The sequence below is a fragment of the Rhineura floridana genome, chromosome 8, assembly GCF_030035675.1.
Source record: "Rhineura floridana isolate rRhiFlo1 chromosome 8, rRhiFlo1.hap2, whole genome shotgun sequence".
Taxonomy (NCBI): Eukaryota; Metazoa; Chordata; class Lepidosauria; order Squamata; family Rhineuridae; genus Rhineura; species Rhineura floridana.
This window is the reverse complement of record NC_084487.1, coordinates 27569068-27589663: the sequence shown is the minus strand read 5'-3', so window position 1 is coordinate 27589663 and position 20596 is coordinate 27569068. Positions and strand designations below refer to the sequence as shown.

Sequence of the window (20596 nt, the reverse complement as noted above, 5' to 3'; positions counted from 1 at the left end):
GGTCCCTAGAAATGACATCATTATCCTGCAAGAGGCTAGGCCTGAAGAGAAGGTGGGCATGACTGTATGTGTTTATGTCTAGATGCCAAAATGTGTACTGTGTCATCCTGAGAAACTTTTGCACAAGAGAGAAAAAAGATAAAATTACTCCCTCATCCCCAATCTGAAGAGAGATTGGCCTCCCGATTTTCCACAGGTAGCCTGCCATCAGATTGGTACTACTGCCATCTAGCGTCCGAAGGCAAGAATGCACTAGAGTCAAAGTTGGGGCTCGAGCCCCTCCCACTCCAGTCTTCATTCTTGCCTTCGTCCGAGGCAGATCAGAATTTTGACAGAGCGTAGCTAAGTCCTTGTTTCTACGTCTATTGTCTCTTTCCTCCTTATCACTTCCCCCCTTCTCTTTTGCGTTCGGAGTGTGCCCTAGTTTATTCCCTTTTTCTCTCTTTATGTTACTCGGAGGCTCCACGGCTGCGGTCTCCCTCCTTTTTTCCGTTTGTAATTCAACCTCTACGTTGGGCAGCTTGCGGCTGCGGCTCCCTCGTAGACACACTCATTTGCGGGGGCTCCGCGGCTGCGGTTCCCCCCCCCCCACCTTTGTTCCGTTTGTAATTTGGCAGTAGGGTAGCTTGCGGCTAATCAGTCCATCCCTCAGGCTCATCAAGTATCCACACCAGGCACTTCATAAGTAGCCCCGTTATACCACACCTTCCCCATTGTGTGTGTGTATATTTGCAGGTGCACCCCCACTTGACTTATCTTCCTGTCTGTGCACCTTGGCGGTACCACACCTTCCCCATTGAGTGCATGTATTTAGCCCTGGCCACACTGCGCCTTTCTAAATAAAACTTATTTTTTTCTGGCAGCGTATCCAGCGGTCTCGCACCTTCCCCTTGTGTGCGTGGACTTCGCTCATGGCCAAGTTGGCAGGGTAACTAGCGGTCTCGCACCTTCCCCATTGTGTGCGTGTACTTACCTTGGGGCTAACCCTCGTGCTGGGCGTACTCTCTTTGACACCTGACATACTGTCTTTAGTCTCTCCTATACTATTTCTACCTTACCTCTATCACCGCTCCTTCCCCATTGTGGGCGTGATTCAGACATCGACATGGCGGATTTGAACCCTGAGGTGACAATATCCCCTGAAGCAGGTCGTCCATCACCACGCCAGCCAGCTAAACATAAACACGCCAAGGCAAAAGCAAAGACTAAACACCTGTCTGGTCACGGAGCGGCCAAGAGGGTACGCTATGTATCACCTCTTCTGGAGAAACCTCGCCATGCAGCCGTTCCTGCGCTTTTCCAGTCTCTTTCTCAGTCCTCAGAGGAAGAGTTTGACGGATTCCCCAGTCAAGCTCCTCAAACTCTGCCTGGGCAGCCTCAAATGCCTCTTCAGGAACAGGCGCCTCCGTCTTCCACTCCCCCAGGGTTACAGTTGACTTCTGACTTCCTGAACCAACTGCGAGACCTGCTTGGGTGCCTATCCCAACCTCAACCTTCCCTACAATTGACTTCTCAACCCGGAACTTCGCGACAGCTCAGCTCTGCGAGACAACCTGGCGACAATACTGATGCTCTGCTACCCTCTCCTAACCCATATGATGTGATCAGGGGTAGATGGGACGTAGAGCAATCTCAGACTGATGACTACATGAACGTATTTCAGACTGACCTGGATGAATGGAGTGGGGAATCTGACCAGGAGGAGGAGGTTTCTTATCGCCGACTGATTTCTCTCCTCTGTCACGCAGAGTCATGGACACTCTTGGCATTCAACCAGAACTTATACAACCAGTTGTTCCCCCTGACAAGGGTGCCAGAGTCCTCAAGTCCCCCCAGATCTGTACAGCACTTCATTCCCGTGCCAGACCCCATTAACAAACTGACCAGAGAAGAATGGGCCCGCCCTCTTCGTCCACGTCACTCCTCATCCTTAGCCAACAAGCTTTATACCCTTGCCCCGGAATTCATGTCCTTTCTGAACGTCCCGGGGGTGGACCAACCTATTTCCAATCTTGTATCTCGATCTCTCCTCCCGAAGGAAGGCGAATCTCAGCTCAAAGACCCCTATGAGAGGAGGCTTGACTTTGTCTTCCGTAAGATCCATGAGGCTGCCACTCATTCCATCCGGGCCTCTTTTACCGCCTCTATCTTCTCACGGGCTTCCATGATGTGGTTAGAGGATCTCCTTGACGATCCCAACCCGGATCCCATCAAACTAAGGAAATGTCTCCTCAAGATACACAAGGCTACTGCCTTTGTGGCCGACGCCACGTTAGACGCCTCCCATCACGGTGCACGTGCACTGGCGGCCGAAATTGTAGCTCGTCATACCCTATGGCTCCAACATTGGGATGCCGATTCAACTGCCAGAACCAACTTATCCTTAGCTCCGTATTTGGGATCTATGCTCTTCGGCGAGGACGCACTCAAAGCAGTTCTTGTCGATCCCAAGGACAATCATAAACCGGCACTAGCTACTGCCAAAAGAGACGACCGCAGACCCGTGCGACGGTTTACCCCTTACCGTTCCTTCCAACCCTTTCAGAGAGGGCGACCTGGTGGTCGAGGACGGGATACCAGGCCTACAGATTTCCGTCCCTCCAAGGCACAGTGGCCCAGACAACGCCCACAATACAGGGGCCAATACCAGAACAGGCAGGCATATGGCAGAGGAACCCGTCAGCGCAGGCAGTTCTGACTCCATCCCCATTGGAGGCAGGCTCTCCTTCTTCTCCAGCATCTGGCTAAACTTGACAAACATTTCCTGGGTCAGACTTCTCTTCACCCAGGGCTACAATATAGAATTTTGGCGGACACCACCGGACAAATTTTGCATCTCCCCCGTCTCCAGGGCACGCAAAAAAGTTATGCAGGACGCCCTACGACATCTACTGGAGATAGCCGCTATAGAGCCTGTTCCTCCATCCGAACGGCTACAAGGCGTGTACTCCGTCCTCTTTACGGTTCCCAAGCAAGACTCCTCATGGAGGGTGGTCTTAGACCTCAAGGGACTCAACCGCTTCGTCAAGTACCACCACTTCAAGATGAAATCTCTGGCGTCGATTATAGAGGCTCTACAACCAGGGGACTTTATCGCATCCATCGACCTAAGGGACGCTTACTTACACATCCCAATCTGCCCGGGTCACAGACGGTTCCTGAGATTTGCACTAGGCCACCTCCATTTTCAATACCGGGCCCTTCCATTCGGCCTCTCCTCGGCCCCCCGAGTCTTCACCAAAGTGATGGCCACCATGCTGGCGTATCTCCGCCTCCAGGGGGTCCACATTTATGCTTATCTCGACGACCTTCTCCTCCGAGCAGGCTCCCAGGACTTGGCCAACAGGCAGATCCAGTTCACCCTAGAGGCTCTACACTCTCACGGCTGGCTGATCAATACCAAAAAGAGTCATCTCCAACCAACTCAGCGCCTCCAGCACTTAGGTGCAATACTGGACACATCCCTAGCCATGTTCTTTCTGTCCCCAGACCGTATTGCTTCCATTACAGCCATGGCAACTTCTCTTCTACATCGCCCCACAGCAGATGTCATGTTTCTGGCCCAGCTCCTCGGGGCAATGATTTCCTCGATCCACATCGTTCCGTGGGCGCGACATCATTTGAGACCTTTACAATGGGCTCTCCTACCCTTTCAAGCGGACATCTCCAAGTCCAATCATCGCATAATTCCGCTGGGCCAAGCTCTGAAGCAATCATTCCGCTGGTGGGTATCCACAACTTCCCTCACCAAGGGGACACCGTTTCGGGACCCGACCAGAATCCTAATCACTACGGATGCCAGTCTGTCCGGCTGGGGAGCCCATTGCAACTCCACCTTTGTCCAAGGCGTGTGGTCCACCCAGGAACTAAGTCACGACATCAACTGGCTGGAGCTCAGAGCTGTTCATCTCGCTCTGAGACACTTCCAGCCTCTATTCGCCCTACAACATGTACTCATTCAGACGGACAATGTTTGTGTGAAATCTCACATCAACAGACAGGGAGGCACAAGGTCCAGGGCTCTGCAGGAGGAAACAACACGAATCTTCGACTGGGCCGAGTCCCACCTCCTGTCTTTACGAGCAGAACACCTCAGCGGAACTCTAAACGTTACGGCCAACTGGCTCAGCAGGCAAACGGTCCATCCGGGAGAATGGAAGCTTCATCCGACTGTGTTCTCCCTTCTCCAGCGGCGGTTCGGCCCCCTCTCGCTGGATCTCTTCGCCTCCAGCCACAACTGCCAACTGCCTCGTTACTTCTCAAGGTACCTAGAGCCAACGGCGGAAGCAGTGGATGCTCTGACGACACCATGGCCACACGGACTCCTGTATGCTTTTCTGCCCATATCACTCTTAGGCAGGACATTGACAAAACTCCGACTCGAACGAGCACGGATTTTACTCATAGCTCCTTACTGGCCTCGCAGACCTTGGTTTTCGGACCTCCTCTCAATGTCAATGGAGGATCCCTGGACCCTTCCAATCAGGCCGGATCTTCTCTCCCAAGGACCAGTTTGGCATCCGGACCCGAACTGGCTGAGCCTGACAGCCTGGCTTTTGAATGGACACAGTTGAAATCTGCGGGTCTTTCTCGAGGGGTCATAAACACTATTTTAGCATCACGACGACCGTCAACTACTCGAATCTATCAGAGTACTTGGCGTACTTTTTCCAGCTGGTGCACCTCTAAAGGTTGTTCAGCACCCCAAGCCACTGTACAGCACGTTCTACAGTTCCTATACAGAGGCATGACATTGGGACTCAGACCAAACACTCTGCGTAGACAGGCCTCCACCATCTCGTCAATTCTGTCTGTTTCTTCATCGGCCGCACCTCTGAGCTCTCACCCGCTCATCAAACGCTTTTTAAAAGGAGCTTCCCACCTCTCTCCAGCTGTACGTCACCATTTTCCATCCTGGAACCTCTCCAAGGTTTTGCAGGCATTACAACGACCTCCATTTGAGCCGCTTGCCTCAGTGCCTCTCAGACTATTGTCTTTTAAAGTCCTTTTCCTCGTGGCTATCACTTCCACGAGGCGGATTTCAGAGTTACAGGCCTTGTCATCGGCCCGTCATCTCTGCGTATTTCATAAGGACTCTGTAGTCCTGAGGCTGGACCCATCGTTCTGTCCTAACTCAATCTTTCACAGTAGCCAGGACATTGTACTCCCATCATTTTGTCCTAAGCCGGTTCATCCCCTCAAAAAGGCCTGGCATTCGCTGGATGTTAGGAGAGCACTCAAGGTTTACCTCTCTCGCACCCAGGACATCCGACAGACAGACGCATTATTTGTATCTTTTCATCCGAGATCTTTGGGAAAAAAGGTGTCCAAATCAACTTTGTCCTGTTGGCTTCGAGCCTGTATTTCTATTGCATATCAGTCACTTAGTTTGCCAGTACCGTCTAACATCACGGCCCATTTGACCAGATCTGCTGCCACTACGGCGGCTTTTCTATCTAATGCTCCTCTTACAGACATATGTAGGGCGGCGGTATGGGCTACCCCTAACTCCTTTGTGAAGCATTATAAGATCGATCGCTATGCTTCAGCTGACGCCTCTTTCGGGAGACGTGTACTGCAACACGTCATTTCTGAATTGTAACTTCCTAGGAATCCCTCCCTAATAGGAGGCTACGTTGGTAAATCCCAATCTGATGGCAGGCTACCTGTGGAAAATGGTCCCTTGGACCCACCTGAAGGGTGATTTTCACAGGTACGCCTGCCATCATGTCCCTCCCTGGTGGGGGATTTCTGGAGAAATTCATTCAATGTTTTATACATAGTTCAACTTATGGGCTTCCTGCTCTGTCTGGTTTTTTCTTTGGTTAAATCCTGTTCTTAAGTTCTATGATATTTGCTGTGTATATTTTCTTGGCTGCTGGGCTTGTTGCCCTTTGGTTCTTTTCAGATTTACCACTTCGGACTCGCCATCATGAAGACTGGAGTGGGAGGGGCTCGAGCCCCAACTTTGACTCTAGTGCATTCTTGCCATCGGACGCTAGATGGCAGTAGTACCAATCTGATGGCAGGCGTACCTGTGAAAATCACCCTTCAGGTGGGTCCAAGGGACCATTCCAGAGCCTTCAGTGCAACCCAAAGAGATTGCTTGATGTCTTTGATTGTGAGAGCAGTTTGCAGTTATTCTCCCTAATCGTTTACAATTTGAGATGAGAACAGGTGGACTTTTGTTTAGGACCCTCATTCCACTCTAGGCAAAAGTGCCACAAAGTAGCTCGTATCCTGAGGTGCTTATGTCAAGTTTTGATTCAACCTCTTTGACTACAGTGGAGCCAGTTTTAGTTCAGGGCTCCATCCACATGGCCTATTCCCACATATTCAGTTCTGTGCTACAGCATGTGATTGAGAGTGTGAGATGTACCCTAAGAAGCAGGTACACCCTTCCCATCCCCTGCCAGAATGGCCAGCCCCACTGTTCACCAGAGTGAAACAGCCCAATTCAACAGCAACAGTAGCATTTGGGATGATATTTTTAATGTGGGTGGATTTTCTGCTTCAGGCACAAAAATGTCTTTGGTAGCCTGTTGCATCTCCATCCATTCACAGAGGCAGAAGCTGGATGTATGGGCAACGTAGCTAACCATAATCATTGGCCATCCACACCTTACATTTGAATCACTATTATACAACTTTAAACAGTCATGGCTTCCCCCAAAGAATCTTGGGAACTGTAATTTGTGAAGGGTGCTGAGAGTTGTTAGGAGACTTCCCTTCACACAGCTACAATTTCCAGAGTGGTTTAACAATCAATCCATCTTCACACAGAGCTCTGTAGGGGGAATAGGGGTCTCCTGACATCTCCTAGTATCTGTAGCATACCTCAGGATTCTTTGGGGGAAGGCCTGACTGTCTCTGTGAGTGGATGGAACTTTAAATGTAATGTGTAGACGTGACCACTGACAGCCTATGTGTCTCAGCAGCAGACTATTCCCCTCTGGAACTCCCTCCCTGCCCCTTGTGTTTACAAGGCTCACATCTTCTGAAAGGCCATTATAAGCTAATTGCCCCAAACTCACCACAAGAGTGCAGGTTTCTTGGGGCAATAGTTTTTCCTACCTGGCATCACACTTTCTCCTTCTTGAAGTTTGAGGGGGGGGAAATCACATGGGCAGATTTTTTGTTTTGTTTTGCTTTTTGTGCAGTACGAGTTTGTCAGTTAAAATTAAGGAGGGCAGAGGTATCTGCTTGGATTTTTTTTGGCGTTCATTCTAGTTTTCTTTTATTACTGGCTTAGAAGTACATGCAAGAAGCAAGGACTTTGGGGAAAAATCTGAGGCAGCCCAAACTCTCCGATCTTTCTCCAGCTGTAATTGCTCAGACAAACTGGAAATTCGTGGAAGGTTTACTCAGAGAATGTCGAATGAAGGTAAGTGTTCTGTGGGGTTTTGTTTTTTAGTAAAACATGGTTTGCTGGGGAAAAATGCAAAACAACTGTGCTGGGAGGTTTGGGGTTTTCCTCCTCACTCAATGAAATGGCAGATTCAGCCACTGGGCATGCCAACATTGCCCTACAAAAATACCGAAACACTTGTTTGTGTACTGTTCCTGTTGAGATGTATGGGAATATACATATGACTGTTTTGATGGTTTACTTATTATGAATGGGAGAGGAAGTGTATTTTCCTCTTCTGTTTTAGACTACATTGGATTATGCCATGGGAGAATCTATATATCTGGCCATCTCACTGGTCCTGTGCATACTGAGTGAGTGGGAGCTCTGCTTTATAGCTTACTTGGTATAATGAATCATCTGGCCTCAATGAGATATACCTGACCGAAAATTAAAGTGAAGCATGATAGATGCTTTCGCACTGAGTTGTAAAACAACAAAAGCAGTGATTAAAAGCACCCTAAAAACCAGCTCATTTTAAAAAAAAATAAGAGAATGAAAATGTATCTTGCAGACATTGAAAAGATAACAGTATGGGCACCAAGTGAGTCCTCCTGAGGAGAGTGTTCCAAAGACCAGGGCACTCTAGCCAAAAATGGCCTCTAGCTGCCATGTACTTTATTTTGGATGGTGGGGACACCCCGAGAAGAGCATCAGTGGATAACTTGCGTTACTATGTTAAGATTCCTTGCTTTGAAGAGTGATGCTTGTATATCTCTTGTTTATTTGCAGACTAAACGTATGCTAGTAGAGAAGATGGGCCATGAAGCAGTTGAGCTTGGACATGGAGAAGCCAACATAACAGGTCTGGAAGAGAATACACTCATCGCTAGTCTTTGTGACTTATTGGAAAGAATTTGGAGCCACGGACTACAGGTCAAACAGGTTGGTGACCTGAAAACCCAAAGACCCTCTTTATTATTTCATTTTTTATTTAAAACTTTACATCTTCCATTTCCTTTGAAGACTAGATTACCTCTATCTTAGAGGGCTTCTGGGAATGTACAATTGATCCATCTAATCCAGTGCTGTTGTCTACTCTGGATTGCCATTGCTTCAAGCAGTGGCTTTTCTTAGCTCTGATACCTCATAACTGGATATGCCAAGGTTTCAACTTGGGACCTAATGCGTATAAAGCATGCGTATATAGTTCTCCCACTGAACTATAACTCCTCCTATTCTCTTCACAGTTTTAGGGAACATTCCTATGGCACTTTCCTTCTTTTTTCTTTTACAAGTTTTGTTATCCTAGAATAACTCCCATTTTCTAATTCTGTACTCTTTGGAACACGCAAATCTATCTTTTACCAAGTTAGAACTGCCACACTAACATGTATAACTCACATTGAGTCAAGAAAGGTACAACCTTGATTGCAAAAACAAAAGGGAGTGTTAAAGGGATAATCATGTTAATGTCATCCTCATTATAAGCTTTTATTGCGACTGGGAAGTTGGCAGCTATGACATCTCAATATACATTTTTCCTGTTCAACTAATCTAGAGAGGCCCTAATTCAGAAGATGCTGTTAGACAAGGCAGTAGAACTCTCCTGAGTAGGCAGTCCCCTCTTCTCTTATCTCCTGTCTCTTATTCATACTCAACCAGTTAATACATATTTTTCCTTTCAGTTATTGGAGAGAACTCCCAATTGTCCTTGAGGAAACGGGTTATCACTGATGACCCAGTTCAGGATCCTGGATCTCATAGTGCAAATAAAGACTCCCAAATAATTGTTCTAAATCTAAAGTGAGCTAAATTGTGTAGGTCACCCTTGATGAATGAGGGAAATTTGTTAGAGAGATCTATGGCCACTTCATATGTTACGCATTCTCTTACACCCAAGGTGTTTCTGTGTAAGAGAGATGCCCATGCACATATAATATACATCATTATATGCAGTGATTACCATGAATGTACATGCTTGTGTGCTTAGAAGCTATGATTGGCCATGAAACAACATATGCTATTGAATGGAACAATGTAAAGGAGTCATATCCTAAGTCAGACCATTGGTCCGCCTAGCTCAGTATTGTCTAGGATCTAAAACTGCTATCACGTATCAGTGAAATATTACATCCTTGGAGGCAGTTATATAGTTGCTTTTGTGTGTTGGCACTCTTGTATATCCACAGCAAAAAAAAAAGCTCTTTAGTTGCTAATGGAATTCAGACATGGTATTTGTTTTTGCCTGTTGTGCTATCTGTGTGTCTCACAGAAAGAGGTTCTGAAAACCTGAAGCAAAAGGATTAACCAGAGCAAGAGAGAATGCCAGGTCTGTCAAGGCCAGCAGCTGGTTGGCAAGGGCAACAGCTCTGATAAGAACAGGACTCACGGCAGCTCTGGTGTGGGGGAATGTTGTATGGAAGGAGGACTGCGTTTGTAAAGCTTAATGTCAGTAAAAGACTCTTACAAAGTACTTTGCCTGGCCTGGATTATTTCTGATCGAACCTGTTTCAGTACCGCCTTCCTGGACCGTACCAACACATGCTGCAACACGGGTTATGGGCCCAGCATACGGTCCAAAGACGGAGGTTCTGGAGCTGTTCTGATCCGTTGCTGAAGAGAAAGGAAGCAGCAAAAGAGAGGCAAGTAAAAGAGTGAGCAACATGGCGATAAACATGTCAACCGGGATGCTGATGGAAAGATTGAGTGCCGTTAATTATGCCAGTTGGAAGTGGAGAATGAAAGCAGTTCTGGTCAAAGAAGATTTGTATGACGTGGTGGAAAATCCCCCTCCGGCCGCTCCATTAGCAGCGTGGACGAAGAGAGATGAGAAAGCGAAAGCATTTATTACTCTAGGGCTGTCTGATTCTCAACTGCTACACGTAAGGAATGAGCCGACATCACACCAAATATGGGAAACGTTGAGGGCTGCCCATGTGCAACAAACAGCAGGGAGCCGGCTTTGTTTAGCGCGGAAACTTTATCAGATGCGTTTTACAGATGAAGTGACTATGAGTGAGCATCTGGCTGAATTTCGTCGATTGTTTGCAGATCTTCAAGATAGAGGAGTGAATCACAGTGACATTCAAATGGTTTATATCATTTTATCTTCATTTGATCAAAAATGGGACAATTTGGTGACAAGTATGGAACAAGAATGGAACAGAAGACAGGAGAGTAAAAGGACTGAGTCTAAAGAGGCTCAAGCAGCACAACAGAATTATTCAAGAAACAGGCAAGAAAACAAAACATGTTATTTTTGTGGGTCCCGGGGACATATACAAAGACATTGTTTGAGTAAGAAAAGAAGAAACAGGGACTATGGATGGCAGAAACCAAGTGTAAACTTTATTACTGAGGAGGACAATAAAACACTTAGCTCTAAATGGCTTCTGGATAGCGGGGCATCTAATTGCCTGATTACTGAGGCAAGTTTGTTTTACACTTCAAAGCCTGTTCAAGAGAAGATTTATCTAGCCGATGGATCAACAAGAGACGCGATTGCCAGAGGCACTATCAGGTTGAGTAATCTTAGAACAATATTGACGGATGTACTTTTAGTTCCTAATTTAAAATGTAATATTCTTTCAGTGAGAAAATTAACTCGACTCAGTTGTAAAGTGTCTTTTGAAGGAAATAGATGCATTGTGCAGAAAGGCAATGAAATACGTATGCAGGGGACGTTGCAGGACTCAATGTTTATAGTACAGAGTGAGCATGCTGAACCAACATGTGCCTGGTTAAGAGTTAATAAAAACGTACACGATAATTGCATTCATGAGTGGCACAGAAGATTAGGGCACGCCAACTTCGAGAAAATTAAAAACACCCCAAAGCATAGTAAAGACTTAAAGTTAACAAGTTGTGAGCATGTAGATGAGTGTGATGCATGCTATAAAGCAAAAATGACAGTGGCACCCATAAATAAGAGCATTGAAAGCACTACCACGGAACCTTATCAGCTCATTCATGTAGATTTAGCAGGACCTCTACAGTGTTCAAAAGGAGGGGCAAGATTCTACTTAGTGATTGTTGATGATTTTTCTAGATTTACGCATGTGTATTTATTGAAAAAGAAAAGTGAAGCGGAGGATAAATTACGCACATTTATACAGAGAACAGAGACACAATATGGGGTTATTATTAAAAATATTAAATCAGACCAGGGGGGCGAATTTACAAGTAATGCATTGAAAACATATCTGGAAAAGAAGGGAATAACCCAAAGTCTCACTGCTCCCTTCTCCCCATTTTCCAACGGGACAGCAGAGAGAAGGAACAGGTCTCTGCAGGATTCAGTGAGAGCAATGCTAGCAGATGCAGAATTGAATAATACTTATTGGGGTGAATGTATTTTATATACTGTATATATACAAAACCGTCTTGTACACAGAATGATTGGAATGTCTCCCTACGAAAAGTTGACAGGGAGAAAGCCCAGGCTAACACATATTGAGCGTTTTGGAGCAAAGTGATGGGTGCATGTGGCTAGACAGAAAAGACATGGAAAAATGGCCCCAAGAGCTCAGGCAGGTCGTGTTTTGGGATTTCAGAATGCGTTCTATAGAATATGGGTACCTGAAACGCAACAAGTAGTACTTAGCAGAAGCATAAAGTAGTAGATCAGCCATGGAAAAATAGTCAAACAATTGTGCTTGATGATGCAAGAAAACAGGGTGCAGCAAATATTCCTTTTGGTCCTCAAATACCATTAAGAGATGCGTTAACTGATTTGATTAAGGGTGGCAAACGTAACATTAAAAGACTGAGGAGTGAGGACAAAGTGATGCAGGACACAGAAGTGCCAGGAACAAGTGCAGGCTCAGGTACAGGAACAATAAAAGATGAGAGTGAAGAAGCAATGGAAATTGACAGTGTCAGACGTTCTGAAAGAACAACAAAAGGAAAACCGCCACATAGATTCACATTTAATGTAACACAACACATGGAAGATGAGACAGATGAATATCCTACAGAATGGGTAAAAGAAGGGCCAGTAGACACAGAAACAATTGATTTAATGTGGAAGTACTGTATTGAAGAATGAAATGTAAATGAATTTGAGAAAAATAAAATCAACAGACATGCTGTATGAATTGTATGAATAAAGAAACAAAACAGGAAATGAAATGGAAATAGAGACTGTATCAAAGTAATGAATAACAAAATGATATGTACATATGTTTACTGAAATGAATTGAAATTGTATTGTAAAATGAAATAAGATAAATGTATTTTGCTTTCTGTGAGTCACAGGTGGGGGCTGTTGGCCTGTTGTGCTATCTGTGTGTCTCACAGAAAGAGGTTCTGAAAACCTGAAGGAAAAGGGTTAACCAGAGCAAGAGAGAATGCCAGGTCTGTCAAGGCCAGCAGCTGGTTGGCAAGGGCAACAGCTCTGATAAGAACAGGACTCACGGCAGCTCTGGTGTGGGGGAATGTTGTATGGAAGGAGGACTGCGTTTGTAAAGCTTAATGTCAGTAAAAGACTCTTACAAAGTACTTTGCCTGGCCTGGATTATTTCTGATCGAACCTGTTTCAGTACCGCCTTCCTGGACCGTACCAACACACGCTGCAACAATTTGTTCCCTAAGGTCCCAGGCAGATGTGTAAGATCATTTTAAATATGCATGCTTGGTGATGAGAGTAGGATCTTTATGTATGCAAAGCATGCTTACTATTAAATTATGTTTCTTAGTTGGTACAGGTTTGGGGCTTTTTCCTGCTTGGAAGTGCACTCTGTAGGAAGTGCATCATGTGTGACGCAGCCCTTGGATCTTTATAGTATGGGCACAGGTGAGTTTGTGATGTAATATCAGGCATATTTCATAAGTACTTAGGCAGGCAACTCATTGATTGGATGTACAGGTTCAGTACCTCCAGTCAGTCAAAATGTGCAGTGGGAAGAGCAGCAAATCATTTCTGAAAATCTGTTTCATTCTGTTTTTAAGGGAAAATCTGCATTGTGGTCCCATTTAATTCGGTATCAGGAAAGGGAAGAGAAGCAGGAGCAACTTGCAGAATCCCCAAGTGAGTACAGAATACTTTCAGCAAATGGCTGTGTGCAGCAGCAATAGGATTGCTGTACTTTTGTTTATAAAGTACTTAAAATTTTTAGGTGCCTGCACAGATTAAAAACAAATAGTTGGTGGGCATGTCATTTCACAGAGTGACTCATTTTGTTTTGGTTCAGAGTGTTTTGCTGTAAATTCTCCCACTACTTAATCCTCTGGATCTAAAACTATTGAGTTACACCTAGCAGTAAAATATTACATCTTCAGGAGAAGTTTCATTGTTGTTTGTAAATTAGTGGACTTGTATATCCACAGCAAGCTTATATGAGAGTGTTAACTTGTTCTTTGTATTTAATGGCATTTAATATGTTATTTATTCCTATAATTTTGAAGACGGGTATTTGTTTTTGGTGCAATTGGAATCCGTTGATGAACACAGACTTTTGGTGGTTTAACCTACCAATTCTTGATACAAACTGTCTCCAACAGCAGATTTTATTAGGAGAATGCTCTGGTTCAGGGACAAGGGGAACCTTTGGTCCTCTAGATGCTTTTGGATCACAGCTATCATCCCTGACCATTGGTCGTGCTGACGGGCTGATGGGAGTTGGGGTCCAACAACATCTTGAGGGCCACAGGTTTCCCATGCCTGCTCTAGTCCCTCCCATCCTTAGTGCTCTTTCTCTCTCCCTCACCAGGAAGGAGGGAAAGATTTGTCAGTTCTAGTCAGGAGAGGGACAGTGGCACTGAAAGATGGCAAGATGGAGGGGGTGAGAGTGAAGGAGACAAAGAATTGGCGCCAGAGGGGAGGTAGTATGACAAAACAAGGATCCAGAGGATTTGAATAGAAAGTGGATTCCTCTCTTTATTCCAACCCTTGCCTGTGAAACTTCATGAATATATCTTGTTCTAGTATATAAAGTTTTGTGGGGTTTAAATGTTTGATATTTGGAATTTGGAGCCAGATTGATAGGGATCTTGGTTTTTTTTATTGCTTTCAAAATTCCATACATTTTATCAGTTGCTCCTCAACTGCGGAAATTCACATTTTTCTCGCGTGTAAAAATCTACGTGGAACAGGCTTAGGTAGATCTTACAATTGTTAAAGTGGAAGTGTTTTTAATTATTCTTAAACCTCCAGAGTGCAGCTCTGAATTACTAAAGGGGAAAATGACCAGTAAGCTGTCATAACATAAAACTGTAGCAGAAAAGTAGAAAATTCTTTGCATGACATCCTTCTGGTCCTGACAGAGTTCTCAAAGAGGTTTAGGATTATTTCTGCAGCTTTCTGATAATGTGTTGCTAACAAATTAATGTAGTCCCCTCTCCGCAGTTGCCGTTGGACCAGAAAGAAGGAAATCTGAAACAGGGCTTATGTTACCTACTCTGAGAGTCTCGCTTATCAGTGATATGAGGTATGAGATTCAGTTCATAAAATTTTGGCTTAAAATATTGATACCACAGCCTAAAAGTGAATGTTGATGCATATTACAGCTTTATGGCTAACAAATATATTTTGCCTTGCGTTTTTTGTGTAAGACGTGTGAATCTGAATGTAAATTGTATGGGGGAGGAATGGGTCAGAGGGAGAAATCTTCCCTCACAACTTCAGGGATGGGATGGCATGCATTTGGGGACCCACTTCTTAATTTTTAATTATATATTTGGCCGCCCGTTTGCTACCGGGCCAATTTCAAGGTTCTAGTTTTGATGTACAAAGCCCTATACAGCTCAGGACCAGGATACCTGAAGTTTGGAAGACTTTCTTCTTTCAACAAGCCTTTTAAGTTGAGACCTATCCCAGTCTGCATCTGTGTTAGAATTGCTTGTTAATAAGTTTTTTTTAAAAATGTTTTTAAAGCTTTTTAAAAAAAGGTTCTTAACATTGTTTTGTTTTAATGTATTTTAAAGTCTGTTTTTATGATGTTTTAAAGTGTTTTTAGTGCTTCTGTTTGCTGCCCTGGGCTCCTGCTGGGAGGAAGGGCGGGATATAAATCAAATAATAAATAAATAAATGATCCCCACCATAAGAAAACAGAGCCACCAGAGTTGAACTGCTGTCTGTTACCAGGATTAATTATGGAAAGGAAAAGAGTATTTCAGTGGGACACAGAAGCTTTGACGACATCTTGTGGTTTTCATTAAAAGAAACATTTTTCTTTTCTCTATATACTCAAGAGGTTGTGGTGGGGAAGCAAACCAGTCAATATGAAACAGTCCAAGGCAAAGCAGTTCAAAGCCATGTGAAGTTAGTCTCAGGTACAGGAAACATCCCTGTGATTTTTGGCCCTTCATACTCTCTCTCCCAGCCCCCTGCCTCCTTAGGTTACCTGAGCAACATAACAAAGAGCTGTGCTGCAGCAATTCCCATGTTGCAAAGCTGACATGAGATGCTTCGGTTCACATAGAAGGAGCCTACACCATAGCTGCTCCCTATACCTGCACTGCCCCAGTTCAAGAAGGGAATTCCGACATAGGTATGAGCCATGCTGCTGCAACAGTTCCTGCACTGCAAAAAAGTTAACAAGAGAAAGGGGCTTAAATCCTATGCCTGAGCTGCAATATGTTGCATGTACACACATACACAGCCAGCCCCAAATACTGCATTGCTTACTGCAGCATTTCAAAACAATGTGCCTGCCAGCATTTGCTCTGCATACATCCTGACCTCGGTTGATAATTTTGCCTAAGATGATGCAGGTTCATTATGGTTCTCAACTACCTACACAATTAAGACCTAAAGGGAGCCCTTGAAACTCCAGCAGTCTGTTTCAAAGCAATGAGATAATCTCTTACAGCTCCCTTTGTCCTTTGTTAACTACTCCCACAGCCACCCTTCCTTGAGCAATGACTCACACAACCATCCAAATAACTACAAAAGTGCCTTGCTTCTGGCACTCTCACACTTGCTGCAAAGCAACCCCCTCATTTTTGGCTCAGTCCTTGACAGCTCACAGGGCTTCCAGCACAACACAACTGGGCATGTGATTAGAAGTCCTTGAGAAATGCGATGCATATTATTCTCTCGTATCATGCTGAAACATTCAGTGTAGCTATTTAAAGCCTTTTGATAGGGGACTACATCAAAGCAGATGCCTCCTCACTCCCATCTTTGTTGATGAACTCCATTTAAAAGCACAGACACTCTTAAGGCAGATAAAATCATTTCCCTAACAGTGGCAAAGAAAATGGAGATGGACATCAATGGCTGTTACTGTCACCCTGGAGAAGTAGGGCCACTTTTCCCACCGAGACCCAGTTTCCTCTTCTTTATGCAATGATACGCTCAGGGAAGCAGATTAGACACCACAGATTAGACAAAACTGAAACATTTTAGAGCTACGTTATGCTCGGGGGAGGGGGTGAAACAATAATATTCAGATTGTTGGCAAGGATGGTTTAAATATTCTATACAACTCTAGTTAATGCACACATTTGCTCCCATCGCTTAAGATATGAAAAGAAAGATTTTGTAATAAAACTATTAGATTCCTCCTAATGAAAAGACTTCTTGCATAAAAAGGAATGTGGAGATGATGCTTTGTGCAGGTTCCAGCTCCCCAACTTCATGGGACGTGGCTGTGGAATCAAAAGGAGCATCAGAGGGTGAGGGGGAATTGCCCTCAGAAGTGGCCCATGACATCTCCATTGCCCTGAAAGCTCCAGCAAGAGAGAGACCCATTTGACCTACACGTCTCTGGCCTCAAGAGGTCATCTTGCTGTTCTCAGACTATGAGGATTCCAACTCAGAAGTCCCAGCTGAGTCATGCAACTCTTAAACTCAGCAACTGCTAAAGAGGCTATGCCCTTTTAACCAAAGAGACTTTGCATACTTGGGGCAAAGCTGGGGACCCGGATGCAACTGCAACTTTTTAGGCTCAGCCTGGGTTTACTTGCTGCTGTAGCAACATGCATGCCTCTTCTAAAATGGCAGCTTCACTTTTAGCCATCCAGAATGCTGCCTACATTACCTGACTCATCTTCTCAAAACGTGACTGCTACATTGCCTGCCTTGTCCCAGTAATACTTGATCTTTGTCTTGCCTGACTTGTCTTAATGGACCTGGACCTTTGCTTGGCTTGACTTGCCTCACTGAAACTTGAACGTGCTTAATGTGTAGAACCCAAACTCAGCTACTACCTCCCTCAGCTCACACAACCCTGTATGGCAGAGCCCCCTGCCTGGGAAACAGCAACTCACAACTTTCACAACTGAGGCTGCAGGCACTGGAATTCAGTTTCTCCGTAAATGCTAATGCAGCAACTTCATGCTGGATTCTCCATTTTCGATGTTCCTTTACTCAAGTGCCCTCTATTTCTAACATGTAAAATATGAGTGTTGATTGCTTGTCTTTGACCAGATCTTTTCCGTGTGTCTGTCTGTCTGTCTGTCTGTCTGTCTCTCTCTCTCTCTCTCTCTCTCTTTATTTATTTATATATATATATCCCATCCTTCCTCCCAGCAGGACTCAGGGCGGCAGTTTCTGACCAATTTGTATTAGAAACCTCATTTTGTAGTAATTTTAATGAAAATTTGTAATTGTACATGTAGATCATCAGAGCTCACGCTCATGGGATGCAGAAGGCTCTGCCTCTGAGCTACCATTTTGCACCTGTCTCTAACTGGCTGACTTTGGGGTTCTAGAAGAAGAAAAAAAGCATTCTGCTCACTCCGGTCTAAATTACTCAGTTCAAACTGCTGCAACATGAGAAGTGCTTCCACTTTTTTTAATTTTGTGGGTTTCTTTGTTTTCCTCCAGGCACATTCAGAACATGAGTAAAATAAAGACTGATGTGGGCCGCTCTCGAGCCTGGATACGGCTGTCCCTTGAAAAGAAGCTTTTGTCTCAGCATCTCAAGCAGCTCCTTTCCAACCAAGTCCTGGCAAAGTAAGTAACGTGGTTCTCAAAGGTAAGCCCTTTTTAAGGTCCTCCAATTGAAGGAGAAAGTTCTATGCAAACTTTCTTGGGGGTAAATTACATTACAAGGGAACCTTCTGAATAAATAGGATTAGATTGTGTACATCTTTAGTTGTACCTGCATACTGAAAGCTTCTGTTCTGGCACTTGGGGTAACTCCAGTGAAGATTCTGTATTGCTCTAGATGCTACTGTAGAGGCTACTGTAAGGACAGAATATGGAGAAACCGACTGGTTCCCAATTGGAAAGGGTGTGAGACAGGGGTGTATTTTATCACCCTATTTGTTTAATCTATATGCAGAACATATCATATGGAAAGCAGGATTGGACCAAGATGAAGGAGGTGTAAAAATTGGAGGGAGAAATATCAATAATTTAAGATATGCAGATGAAACCATACTACTAGCAGAAACCAGTAACGATTTGAAACAAATGCTGATGAAAGTTAAAGAGGAAAGTATTAAAAGCAGGACTACAGCTGAACATCAAGAAGACTAAAGTAATGATAACAGAAGATTTATGTAACTTTAAAGTTGACAATGAGGACATTGAACTTGTCAAGGATTATCAATACCTTGGCACAGTCATTAACCCAAATGGAGACAATAGTCAAGAAATCAGAAGAAGGCTATGACTGGGGAGGGCAGCTATGAGAGAACTAGAAAAGGGCCTCAAATGCAATGATGTATCACTGTAAAGTCAAGATCATTCAGACCATGATATCCCTGATCTCTATGTATGGATGTGAAAGTTGGACAATGAAAAAAGCGGAGAAGAGAAAAAATCAACTCATTTGAAATGTAGTTGTTGGAGGATAGCTTTGCACATACCATGGACTGCAAAAAAGACAAATAATTGGGTGTTAGAACAAATTAAACTATCACTAGAAGCTAAAATGATGAAACTGAGGTTATCAAACTTTGGACACGTAATGAGAAGACATGATTCATTAGAAAAGATAATAATGCTGGGAAAAACAGAAGGGAGTAGAAAAAGAGGAAGGCCAAACCAGAGATGGATTGATTCCATAAAGGAAGCCACAGACCTGAACTTACAAGATCTGAACAGGGTGGTTCACAACAGATGCTATTGGAGGTTACTGATTCATAGGGTTGCTATAAGTCGTAATCGACTTGAAGGCACATAACAACAACTAGATGCATTAAATATATCCTATCCTAAAAAGTAGTGGGTTAGATGGGCCAATAGTTTGGCTTAGCATGAGGGCATTTTGTATGCCCTTAGCTTTGGTTGTGCTAATGTTTTCTTTTCCTAACAAGCTGGCAGAAGTTACTGAAATTCCATTTGTCAATATGCTTAAGAGTTAATTAACAGAAACAAGATATATAGCTGGTCTTCTTAAGGAATTGCAAGGACAATTAATGTAATTTTGCAATCACTTTGTTGTCATGTCCAATGTTGTACTAGCATAGTTCTCTTGTTCTGGGGAGGTCTCTTATCTTTGTTGTTCCTTGCAGGAAATTGTACAAGCGTTACGCCTTCCTATGCTGTGAGGAAGAGCGGGAACAATTCCTTTACCACCTTCTCTCTCTCAACGCTGTGAATTACTTCTGCTTCACAAGTGTCTTCACCACCATTGGTAAGTAGGGAGTGATCCCAGCAATGTGTTGCTGCTATTTGCTAAAGGAATAGCTTTCTTGGCTATTGAGATCAGCGCCTTTAGAGCATTACAGTGAGGAACTAGTGTACATACGTTGCACTAAGAGAAACACTAGCATACATTCGTCTTATCATTTATTTGAAATAGTTATATTCCACCTACTAACCAGAGTTGTTGAGGCAACTTAAAATATATAATATAATAATATATTTTATATATATAATATAATATAATATAATATAATATAATATAATATAATATAATATAATATAATATAATATAATATAATATAATATAATATAATATAATATAATATAATAAAACAGACTATCAGGATGTTAGTCTCACTAAATTGAGGCATCTTCACTGCTGCTGGCTCTTGTAGCTCCTGGCAGCAAGCATGAACCACAGGTATTGGGATGTAAAGGTAAAATGCAAGTCTCTTTCTCTCCTCTTCCCGCCTCCCTCAGTCCTTACTTTCATTCTGCTGCTAAATCTGTGGGCCATGGCAGGTCTCAGTGGAAATAACTGTGATCCAGAAAGCAACTGGCAGATGTTGGAATCCCTCCTGTATACCCTCCTAAGGCAGGCCTATCTGGTGTCAATCTTGGCTGTAATCCTATACCCATTTACCTAGCAGTAAGCCTTAGTGAACTTGGTGAAACTTACTTCTGAGTAGATCAGTAGAGAATTG

The 20596-nt window shown here is 44.0% G+C and overlaps 1 protein-coding gene across 7 annotated transcripts in view; it reads left to right on the top strand.

Annotated features, from left to right (window-relative positions):
- DENND5B (DENN domain containing 5B) overlaps positions 1-20596 on the top strand; it is a 160089-nt gene that overhangs the window by 115778 nt on the left and 23715 nt on the right. For all 7 annotated transcript variants that reach the window (XM_061638703.1, XM_061638700.1, XM_061638704.1 and 4 more), the window contains 6 exons: positions 7253-7384; positions 8141-8293; positions 13301-13379; positions 14697-14778; positions 18123-18251; positions 19760-19881. In XM_061638703.1, coding sequence (XP_061494687.1) covers positions 7253-7384; positions 8141-8293; positions 13301-13379; positions 14697-14778; positions 18123-18251; positions 19760-19881 — 697 coding nt within the window. The remainder of the gene's footprint in view (positions 1-7252; positions 7385-8140; positions 8294-13300; positions 13380-14696; positions 14779-18122; positions 18252-19759; positions 19882-20596) is intronic.